Source organism: Merops nubicus, unplaced genomic scaffold, assembly GCF_000691845.1.
Source record: "Merops nubicus isolate BGI_N331 unplaced genomic scaffold, ASM69184v1 scaffold8259, whole genome shotgun sequence".
Classification (NCBI taxonomy): domain Eukaryota; kingdom Metazoa; phylum Chordata; class Aves; order Coraciiformes; family Meropidae; genus Merops; species Merops nubicus.
The window spans coordinates 49953-61946 of NW_008631632.1; the positions used below are offsets into that span (position 1 = coordinate 49953).

At 46.2% G+C, this 11994-nt stretch overlaps 1 protein-coding gene across 1 annotated transcript in view; it reads right to left on the minus strand.

The window, feature by feature from the left end:
- Nucleotides 1-11994, minus strand: part of ABTB2 (ankyrin repeat and BTB (POZ) domain containing 2) — a 120139-nt gene that overhangs the window by 45974 nt on the left and 62171 nt on the right. The window contains exon 2 of the mRNA XM_008947636.1: nucleotides 258-404. Coding sequence (XP_008945884.1) covers nucleotides 258-404 — 147 coding nt within the window. The remainder of the gene's footprint in view (nucleotides 1-257; nucleotides 405-11994) is intronic.

Consider the following 11994-nt stretch of genomic DNA (forward strand, 5'->3'; position numbering starts at 1 on the left):
CCTCCCCACACTTGGGCTCTAGACCCTTCCCCAGCTTCACTGTCCCTCTCTGGACATGCTCCAGCCCCTCAAGGTCCTTCTTGTAGTAAATGGCTCAAAAACATAGCCAGGATTTGAGTGGTGGCCTCCTCAGTGCCGAGCACAGGGGCATAATCACTGCTGGCCACACTATTTCTGATCCAAGCCAGGATGCTAGTGGCCTTCTTGGCCACGTGGGCACGGTGCTGGCGTGAAGAGACCCACAACTGATTACTTACTGAGCTCAGAGATGCTTCCAACACACGTTGCCAGGAGAGCCTGCTCCAGGGTGCGGAGCTCCAGCTGGGCGTAGGCGTCAGCCCGTCCGTCGCTGCCCGCGGCGCCGCCGCCGTAGGGGCTGAAGTAGGCAGGCAGGGACAGCACACCTGGGGGGAGAGCAGAGAACACTCCTGTCACCAGGGCACCCACAGCACCTCTCTGCTGACAGGAGAGAGGAATGTGAACACATCCACACCTTGCTCGGGGGACCTGAGGTGAGGAAAGCACCAAGCAGTGCAGTCAATGCCACTGGAAGGGCTGAAGGGGTGAAACCAGGCTCGGGGGTAAGCTGGGTGTTCTGACAGCCCCAGGGACAAACTGCAGCTGAGACAAACCGACATGAAAAGCTTGAGTGAAGTCTCCAGTATTGTTTAGCCAACAACCCGGCCCTGTGCAGACAGCTCGGGCGTGAGCAGCTGCATGCAGATGGCCAGATAGAGGCCTGATTTTTGGAGGTGTGGGAGATCACCCCGAGCCCATCTAAGGCAAACGGGAGCTGTGCTCTTGGCAACTCCCAACACAAAGCCGTGGGCCACGCCAGCCCTTTGAACCCGCACGCAGCTCCAAGGGCACAGATGGTGGTTTCCACATCTGCCAACCTCTGGCGATGCCAAACTACGCCCACGAGTTCTGAGGCTGACTGGATTTTCATCTCTATATATGACCCCTCTGCGAGAGAGATTAGAAAGACAAGGACGTTGCACACACACATTAAGCCCCCACGTGCTCCTTCCATTTGATCTCCTTGCACACGTGAGCTTAATGCCCAGTAGCCAAACAGATGGAGGGGTTTGCAAGCAGTTGTGTGGAGGTGTTATGTGGACCCAAAAATCCAGCAGCTGAAGACTTCATCTTCAAATCAGTGAGCTGAATTTTGTCAGCCTTTGGCTGTGTGTGGCACTCTGCAGCACAGAGGGAAGGGTGGGAATCATTGAATGGTTTGGGTTGGAAGGGACCTTTAAAGACTATCTAGTTGCAAGCCCCTTGCCATGAACAGGGACATCTCCCACTAGACCATGTTGCTCAAAGCCCCATCCAAACTTGTCTTGAATGCCTCTGGTGATGGAGCATCCACATCTTCCCTGGACAACTTGTTCCAGTATCTCAACACCCTCAGAGTAAAAAACATCTTCCTAATTTTTAATCTACATCTAACCTCTTCCAGTTTGAAGCCATTACCCCTCATCCTACCACTCCAAGCCCTCCCCAGATTTCTTGTAGGTCTCCTTCAGATACTGGAAGGCTGCAAGAAGGTCTCCCTGGAGCCTTCTCTTCTTCAGGCTGAACAACCCCAACTCTCTCAGCCTGTCCTCACAGCAGAGGGGTTCCAGCCCTTGAGTTATCTTTGTGGCCCTCCTCTGGACCTGATCCAACAAGTCCAGCGGGCACCAAGGCCCAAGTTCTCCCACGATTTCAGACAAGGACACTCACAGCCACGACTGCCTGTGCTCTTACCCCTCTACATCCTCTATTTTTCATTTTTCAGCTTTGAACCCTGCAGAGCCACACCAATATACTGCAGCTCAGACCCACACTTCCTTCCCACCCTCACCTTCTGACCCTAGCTCAGCCTCAGACGTGGGGACACTCTCCTCCTCCTCTCACATAGGTGCTGTGTGTTCTTGTCAAACAAAGCCCTGCCAGCTGAAGGGCAGCACATTGTGCAAGACCTTTGTTTCTTTGTCTTGATGTGTTCTTTTGAAACTTTACCCCGAATCGATCTCTCCCTACCCTTTTTCACATCCTCTTTGCATCCTGCTTGGTGGCCAAGCCGAGGGCTGCATCAAAAACTTCCTGGACCTTTTGAGGATAAGGGAATGATTTATCCTGTTGTAGTTCTTCACTGTACATCACTGTGAGTTAATGGAGAAAACTCTGCCAATGCCCTCTGTAACCTGAATAATTAGGAAGTGGAGGCTTCAAGAGCTAACAGAAGCCATGCATGCAAACGAGAAGGGCTTGCTTTAAATACACTGGAGCCTCCTATACAGAGCCGAAGCCACTTCCTTTTCCATGTTCAAGCCATGAAAGGATGTTTGAAAGACATATGGATTGAATTTATGGCAGAGGGAGAATGAAAATAGACTGATTTGTCAAAAGTTTCAACTGGAGGCATATAATTCTACAGAGGCGAAAAGAGAAACTGGCAGTTAGATTACTGAGCCAGGCAGAGGGGAAAGGAAAAAAAGGGGGGGGACACACATTTTCTCTGCCAGGCAGTTTCAATTGGTTCTGTTTTCTAGTGAGGAATTAAAACTAAGGATTTGTAGAATGGTTTAAGTTGGCCCACAAGTGAAAGAGCATTTCCTCAGTTTTTCAGTTAAGGGTTTGCCAGGTGCTGTGGGTAAGAGGAAACGGGGATGATTTATTTACTTTTGGAAAAAATCACTCCTAACAGATAGTCACGGGCAAGATTTATGTTCTCCTCTGCCTCAGTACAGGTAAGGAATATCCTCAGAGTATGAGAGGGAAATAAGGAAGCTACTGAGACTCTGGCCACATCCCAGAGCCTGCTGATGCCACTGGGGATTTTCCCTGGGATCGCAGGGGATATGAATCAGGCCCTCATTACATAAGATTTCCCAAGGGCTCCCCATGTCTGGCAGGTCTTGATAGGTAGGAGGAGGCCTGGGAATGAGAAAACACACCTCTCCACCCTGGCTTGGAGACAGACAGGGAGCAGTGACCAAACAGGAGTAAAGCAGAAGCATACCTACCCCCAACCCCACCCCAATTATTACAGCACGCTAACCAGAACTTCCTCTCCAACATGCTTCCAGTAACAGCTGGGAAACATCACCTTTGCTCTTCAGAAATTCAGGCACGAGGACATCTGTAGTCCAGCTCTGCCCACTGGTATTATAATTAGGAACAGGGCTTAATCTTTAATACCAATTAGAAACCTGCTGTTTGGTAACAGGGATGTTGTTGCATTGTGATGCTGGCTTGTACCCCAAATGGTGGCACCTGCCCTCCTGCCACCCAAAGCAAGAAATATGCAGCCAAAAAGTGTCAGAAGGGTGGAAAACACAGGGGCAATTTCTATTTCCACCTGACATTCACATTTCTGTATTTGTGTAGTTGTAGCAACACCAGATTTAATCAGGGCTGGCTAAATAAGCCAGACTGCAAGGGAGATAAAAATCAGTCCCTGTCAAAACATTCTCTGTTTGAAATCACATTAGAACTGCCCATTTTCTTCCTGACGTTCAAGAAAGTGTCTTCTCCACAAAACAACATGAAACAGCACGGGGTGTTTTAATGAACCAAGATTTTAAGGCTGGGATCCAAGCCCAGGTGGAGTTGGTGAGATCCTGTGAATCTGAGCGTGGCTTAGGTCAGACCTCAAGAGCAGAAGGAGCTGAGAAGTCCCCTCTCTAGAGAGGTGTGAGGCACCACCCAGCTGCAGCCCAACTGAAAGCACGTTTGCAGCACTGTGATTAAGGCACGACTGGCTAATTATTTGTTTCTGATATTTCCATAGCCTTTGAAACAGTAACTAGAAATAAAGGCACATTTATTCTACCTCAGGTCATAGACGAAACCTGTTCACGAGCACTTGCTGCCAAGGATCTTAAAAGGCAGTCACGACTGGATGAAATTCCAGTTAAGCAGTTCCTTAAATTCAAACTACTCTGCTTGCCTCGAGATTTTTAAATTGTTGTCTGTAATTTGATGCTTTTTAATAGCAACTGAAAATGTTTCCACAGTCTGAGCTAGGTCCAGGGAAAAGTCTGTTCACGCTCTGAGACATCCTTCTGCTTTGAGAGGTTCTGCTGGAAGCTTTGGCTCTAATGTGATTGCTCCTCCAGCCAGGGCTAGGCAAAACTCTCGTGGGGTTTCTCCCTGAGTTGGGCAACGGGTCCAGTCCTCAAGGGACACAACTTCTGCCAGCAACCCTGGGCCCACCTCTAAACGTCCTGTGAGAATACAGAGGCTGCCACCAAGTTCTGCCCTTTTGATATCAAAGAAACTGATATAAGCAAATATGGACTTTTACCTGAATTTTATTTCAAGATTTGACTGTTTAAAAGCCTTATTTCAAATAATTTTTAAAGTACCCATGTTATCCTCACACTTCATGCTGTTTGCATGTTGCATTCATGGAACAGGAGGAACCATCCTTGTTACCTTGCAGTAATGATTTTCTCCATGCTTTCTCTAACCCAAACCCTTCACTTGGGAGACAACTTCCTCGTGATTAACTCATCAGCCCTCTGATGACTTCCAACCACTTACAGGATGTCTGGAGGTTATGATGGGGCCACTCACAAGTGGCAAAGGGCCAAGGAGGCTTGTCTGGGAAGTACTTGAATTCTGCTGCCTGAGATTCCTCACGGAAGTTGCCCAGGGTACTGATTCCCTTATTTCAGAAATGTGCTGCCTGTACTCATGACAGGTTAGGCAAAGAATATCATTAGGACAGGGGTGTACAATGTAAACTGACATAGAAAAAGTGCCTTTTTTTAATTTAATAAACCTAGTAAGTCTATGAGACACTACAATGATTACTGATTTCTCCCTTTGGCCAGAAAAAAGGTTCTCTGGGCAAGGGTTCTCTTTGGGGCTGGTGTTTGCATTACACCTAAGCCAGTGGTCACCTTTCTTGATCACTGCCATAACATAAATTAGCACAACAGGAAACAAGTGTCTATCTGGCAAAATCAACCAGAAATGGAAGCCCTCAGAAAATTCAGGTTCATCTCTACACCTCAGGATTGTTTCTAACAGCCCCGACTAATGCAAAAATGTGCAATCAGAACTGCTGTGAATATGCTGGAACACAGTATTGGGAAACCAAGTGAGAAAAAATGGTCTTGGTCTCCAGGATCAGTGTACTTTTGAAATGTTTGGCTAGTGACAAATTCCATGAGAAAGGTTCTGCGAGGTGGGAACGACAGCAGCTCCCAGGGAACTGAGCTGGGCTGTGGAAGGCCAAAATTCTGATGGTGCTGAGCTGACTACACAGGCCCAAGTCCCACCGATTTCAATGGACTCCACAAAAACCTCACCCAGCTGCAACTGCAGTTCCCACACTGGAATTTGGCCGTGCCATCAGGATGGCTGTCACCTCACACAAAGTCCTGTAATTCTTCATGGCAAGGAGCATTCAGGGCTCTCCTTGGGTTTTGTTTCCCATTCGACCCACAACACAATGCCACGCAGTCCCCTCTTGCCAATCAACTCAGAGCACAGAACACCACGTGGAATTTATGCCAATTCCTGGAGCTCTGGTTTCTTCTTGCTGACCTACCACTGCTAGGAAAGCTCAGCCCCTCTTTATCTTAGGAGATGAGACAGGATCACCCTGACAGGATACAAACAAATGCTCCCCACCTCTCTGAAGAACAAGCAACCAAAGCGTTCCTGGTAGAACTCTCTCAAGTCCAAACACATCAGGCTCTATAGTCGACTACAGTCATGCTATAGATTGTGAGAAAAGACTTGAGGAACTCAGGAAACAATTCATCTAATTGCTAACACACAGGAGAACACCGTGGCCTCGGCTCTAAAGCAGGCAGCAGCTCTTTCAGTTTGTCTCTGTCAGCAGTAAGAAAAATCAAACACAGTTGCTTGTATCTGCATCCACATTAAACAGTAATTCTGTAATTGGAAACAGGAGGAGAAGCAGAAGAGGGAGCAGCTTCAGAGAGAGATCATGGAATCATTTGCAAGTGCTCAGCTCGGCCTCTCCACTGAAGAGCTGCTGCCCCAGTTGGACACTCCTGGACAGACCTGATGCCCCCACGTGGGCTCCCAAGTCTTGGTCTCTTTGCTCATAGAGACAAAACCCCCTCCAAATTGACAACATCCAGTCTGCCTGGACTTCAGAGCACAAGTCTGGTGAGGAGCAGCTGAGGGAGCTGGGAGTGCTGAGCCTGGAGCAAAGGAGGCTCAGGGGAGACCTTCTGGCTCTGCACAGCTCCTGACAGGAGCCTGGAGCCAGGGGGGGGTCGGGCTCTGCTCCCAAGGAACAAGGGACAGGACAAGAGGCAACAGCCTCAAGTTGCCCCAGGAGAGGCTTAGATTGGATATTAGGAACAATTTATTCACCTGGAGGTTTGTCCAGGCCTGGCCTACATTGCCCAGAGCAGTGGTGGAGTCCCCATCCCTGGACGTGTTTAAAAGTGCTCCCTAGGGATATGGTTTAGTGGTGGACTTGGTAGAGTTTGGTTAATGCTTGGACTCCATGACCTTGAAGGTCTTTTCCAATCTAAACGATTCTAGGCTTCAGGAATGTTACCAGAGATGTGTTGTCTTAAAGCATGCAGGCTGGTCTCCATGTAGAGCAATGTCAACAGGCACTGCTCGACCAGAAGTATCAGAATATCCCAAAGCAGGGTTTTAAAGCACTCTCAAAATCCACTACCCCTTTTCTGGCTCTAGGTCACTGCAACACCTCGTGGTCCAGAAGTAGGGGATGCAGTGGACCTCAGAGCTTCTGCAGTGGGGTGTGAGCTGTGACACCAGCCTTGTGTAGGCACTGCCACAGAAAGAGCAGAAGGCTGCTGAGAGTCACTACAAGTGCTTAAAGGCCTCCTTGCACCTAAGGTAACTACCCATACCCTGTCTTCATCCCACACTGCAAACGTTCTACATGCTTGGCCTCGCTTTTGCTATGAACATGGTGGAATTGGGCTGGAAGCTGGAGGGGACAAGGTAGGAAGCATTTATAAGAGCTATTATCTCTGAATCCAGCTGTGATATGTAGGATTGCAAATGACTAAACGCAGGAGAAAGGGCTTGGGCTTGTACCGAGTCAGTATTTACTGAGTCACTAATCCCACTTCCATGTCCCTGTGGTCTTCTGGACAACCACTAACCTGGCTTAGCCTCAAGTGCTTAATTGAACATACACACAAGGGAACGTATCATTGGCTTCTAGTTTAATGGCTGCCAAAAAAGACAGCAAATTTTATCTGCAGCAGCAGCAGCAGAATACTTTGCAAGGGAAAAGGTGTCGGTGCTTTTAGGAGATGGTGAGTGTCCTCATTTCCATCTCCTAGATGGGGAAAGAGAGACAAAAGGAGGAGAAGCAACTACCCAGCTCATGGATCCAGATGAGCTCTTTGCAAAGACCAGATCTCCCAGTTCAGAAGCCCTGTGCCACTAGACCTTGATTGTATGAAAGCAGCCAGCACGGAACCATTCCTCTCACAGCCTGGATCCAGAGACTTCCCATAAATGGCTCAGCTGTGAGGCTTTAGTCTGGGTTTGTAGAACTGCACCACCTATTTTATATGGCGTAATAAAAGACCTTTAAGAACATGAGCTGTAATTATAAACTGTAAATGCTTCCTAGTGCTATGACTACAATTATTTTGAAAAGGAGTGTGTGCATGTCAACAAGAACATCCCTAAAACAAGGTTGCTCTGCTACAGTTTTGCACAGGTGGCTTCCCAAGCACTGGATCTTCTACACAGGGTCTGAGGACAGCTGAAGACCCTTTCTAGACTGTAACATCAGGCTGAGAGAGAAAACCACCTTTATTTCTAGGACTTTTCTTTTCAGGAATCAGTAAGGTGCATTAAAAAGAAAAACCCATATTGAAAAAAAAAAAAAAGAGAGGAAGTTTTATGAGGCACAGTGTCAAGAGATTATGAACACAGTGAAAGAAATACAAAACCAGAATCCTGTGCCAAAAAAATGGCTGGTCCAACAGGCAGGAGTCTTGGTATTAATTAGTTGTGTAAACTCTGACCAGTTTACTCAGTCTCTCAGTTCACTTATCTGGAAAATGGGGATATTGCTTCATCCCTGTGAAGTGTAGTCAGACAGAAATAGCATTCTTGCTTCATTTCTCATTCTCATCTTACTCCCTCCTGCTGCTTTTACCATCTCAGCATTGTCCTCGTTTCCCCTATGTGTCAATAGTACATTTTTTTGTCCTTCAGCAGCAGCCCACCTTTCATTTGCATAGCCCTCTTCATCTTCAGCAATCCCAGAGCTCTCTGAGACACTTCTGAGAGGAAAGGACACAAGGTTGTGACAACATGCAGCTCCACCTCAGTGAAGCTGATGATACAAGAAGCTTCACCCAGTGGAGAGGGTTAAGAAAAGCAAAGTGATTTAAGCCTAACAGAGATTGTGATGTGGAAAGAGAGATACAACAGGTAAACAAAAGCAACTCCAGAAAGACCAAGTCCTTTAGCAGCAGTACTGTGGAGATGAGTAGGTTTAGGGAGAAGAGGTTTATATGACTTTCTCCAATCCCTTGGAATTCTTTAGAAGTCTCCAATTTAGGTACTTTTACAGTAAAACCAGCTTCATTTCAAGTAACCAGTGGGACTGCAGCAACTGCAGGCACCAGCTAGAGCCTTCATACTCTCTACAATACCCTCTTCTAATCCATTCCTTATTGTTCACTGTCCTTCCTGAAATATGGTCTTTGAATCATGCCCAGCTCTCCAGATGTGGTCTGACTAAGCTCTTTGTACATGCCATAATGACCTCTCTTTCCTTGCGTTCAATTCTCCTATTTATACATCCCATGATCTGTACCCTTGCCAAACACAAAGAGGATGGTAAATTTATATCCTCTGTCACTCCCCAGTTCCTTTTCTTAGGGAATGTCTAGATGGAGAATCCGAGCAGGATAGTACTCCAGAATAATCCCATGCAATCCCTTCTCAGCTGCTCCAGAGTAATCCTTTGAAAGAGCTTCCTCTACATGATCCCTCTCCATCAACTTCTTCATGCAGGTGAGCCCTTGGCCTGATAAAACCTGCCCTCGTTAGGCTTTCCTGGCTGTAGAAAACATGCCATTAAGATAAAATTGGTGAAACTGTGGTCACTTAATAATTAGCATCAAGACTGCAATTACATCAGTTAATGACTTAAAATGTCAGAGCATCGCAAGACAAAAGCCATGAGGAAACAGGAACTCAGCAGTAACCAAACTACTGCTCCTAAAGGACTGGTCGTTTTTAGATGACTCAAGGACTGTCTCCATCATCTGTCAGCAACACCAGCCCTCTGCTGCACAGCTATGCTGCTTGGATTCTGTCAGGGTGAGACATGCCTCTGTCTGTCATTATAAACCAGAAATTTTATCTAAGGGCAGCACAGCACAGTCCTGACACCTCTGGAGCCTCTGACACCTCCAAGTGTGAGCTCAGGAGGGCACGGTGTGGGGGCTTGCATGCACACCATGCCAGCAGACAAAAGTGATTCAGGTTTTGAGTCATTGGCCAGACAACACAAAACTCCAGGTGGGTGTATCCTGGGTAGCTCACGAGGAGAAAAAAACCACCAGTGTATTGTAGATGTGATACCCAGAGTTTAATCTCCACTGCTGTTGTCACTATAGCTACAGTAAATTCCTCACACCAGCATTTACCTGCATGAGTAGTCCATGAATCACAAGCTTTGTCATTTTTACCCCAAAACTGCCTAGAGCCCAACATTAGCTTTGGTGAGCAGGAGTTTTTGGTACCAGTATAAACACACACCTCCACCACACAGACCAGGGAGGTTGTGTCTGCCACCTGCCACTGGACAGGGCTTGCTGTCCAGGAGGGTTTTGATAACGCTGAAGACCATCAACAATTCTCAGAACAGAAGCTATTCCTCTTTCAATTTCCTCATTCAATTTCCTGACACACACACTTGGAAGCATTTGGCAGGTTTTTTCCCCACAACAGAGCAGATCAGTCTCTTGCTAATGAGACCATTTTGCAACTTTCTGCTTCCTCACATCAAAGCATCCTGGAGACCTTATCAACAATGAGCAACTGTTTAGAGACTAATTAGGAATTCCACTTACTCATCCACTGCTGAATTTTGTCCTCGACCTTTGCACCACCTTAGCCTATTTCTCACATCACACGTGGACCTAAAGGACCATCTCATACCATCTACATTCATGCTTGGCTTTCTTCCATGATGTATTTCTGCCATGCCTCTAGCTCTGGCTTCCAGCACCCAGTTTACTCTCTGCTTCTGCAGCTGCATTCTTCTCTCTTGTCTCCTCCATCACCTACTCATCATCATCATCATCATCATCATGATGCCACCACTCTTCCCAGGACTCAGTCTTTCAAGGCTCAATGCCAGCTACAAACAAAAATAGATAGGATATCTATTTCTGAACGTACCCTTTAGGGGTAGTGACACTGTAAGAATTTGGCAATATTTGTAAAGCTAGCAGAAGAAAAAAACCCAACAACTCCACTACAAGGTTCTGGCCTGTCTCTCCCACTGCTGAAGTGCCAAATGCATTTCAGAGTCTAAGGCTCCTGGCTGTAGCCATTTATAGTTTGTATAAAAAGCATAACTTGTACACTTCCATTAGAGCCCTAAATATAACTGCCCTCAGCAAGCATTCACTCTTCAAACAGGACCTCTTTGAATTCTGTTTTCCAAAGAATGCTGTTGCCACTGTATTATTTATAGACATTTACATTAAGATCTAAATACTTGCTCAGGACATCGCTCAGATTAACGGATCCCCAGAATTGTTCTAGAACTCAGTATAGCTCAGAAGAAAACCAGGTTGTCTGTATTTTTATTCCAGAAATTCTATTCTATTCTATTTTTTTTTTTTGCATAAGCTTAAAAAGCAGCAATGTTTATTGTGCTCAGATTCACAGCTCTTTGAAGAACCTGGAAACACTACCCCAGGTTTCAGTTTTTTAACCTAACATCTGTGTAAAGGATGAAAATTAGAATGTCCCTCTTGTATCTTTTTCAGCAAGGTAAATAGAGTTTGATATCTTTAATAGCCACGATCCAATCATTGATTTTGCCAGTTTGCCATCTCCTTAAAGCTTTCTGGCACGTGAGTTTCCAGTTACACCATTTCATAGCACACAATTATTTTCTGGACACTGAAACATCATTACTTGCTGAGGTGACCTCCTTCAGGTGAGATGATGAAAAAATGGGAAAAATTGCCTTACAGTAGAAGTAAAAGAAGGAAAGTGTCTTTTAGAGAAGTCAGGTTCTTGTTGCTTTACAGTACTGTGCAAACACAGGGACACTGGCAGAGTCCCCAGGAGGAACAACACCATGGAGTAGCTCAGAGTGAGCAGAGACGTGTCAGCAGAGCTTTGGCCAGCACACAGCCACAGCTCCAGATACAAAAGTGGTTGTTCTCACAGACAATAAGCAATAAAAACATCAGGATTTTGTGCCCACAATTTCTACCAGAGAGAGAACCAAAATAATTTTTTTTTTAAACGTTATGGAAGTCTTGCTGCTAACTGCAAAATAAAGTGGCATTTCTTGTGCTTTGGCCAGAAGAGCAGCTCAGCCCCGTCCCCATCACTGCTGAAAAATCGTGTGGGACTTGAGGAGCAGGAAAAACTCTGGGATACTTACTCACTTCTCTGCGACCCTGTGGCCTGCTCTTCTAAATACCTTCCAAAACCAGGAAGCTAATTATCTTTCAAGTAATCTTGAACGATGTTGTGCTAAAAGACCTTGCCCACAGTTGTGGTCAGAGGCTGTTCAACCAGCAGGACCACGGCAACCCACCTACTGGAGAAGGTGACCAGAGGAGGGACAGAAGCTGACTGCAACCAACCACCACACAGCTATTCCCATTTTGCAATCCTCTCCCCCTTTTCAGCTATACTGTGGGTTTGTTTTTTTTTTTTTAATAAATGATCATAATATTAACTCTGTCTCTAAAATTTCCACATTTATTAGGCTATAAGATAAAATCCATAGTTTTGATTTTGTAGGTTCCCTGC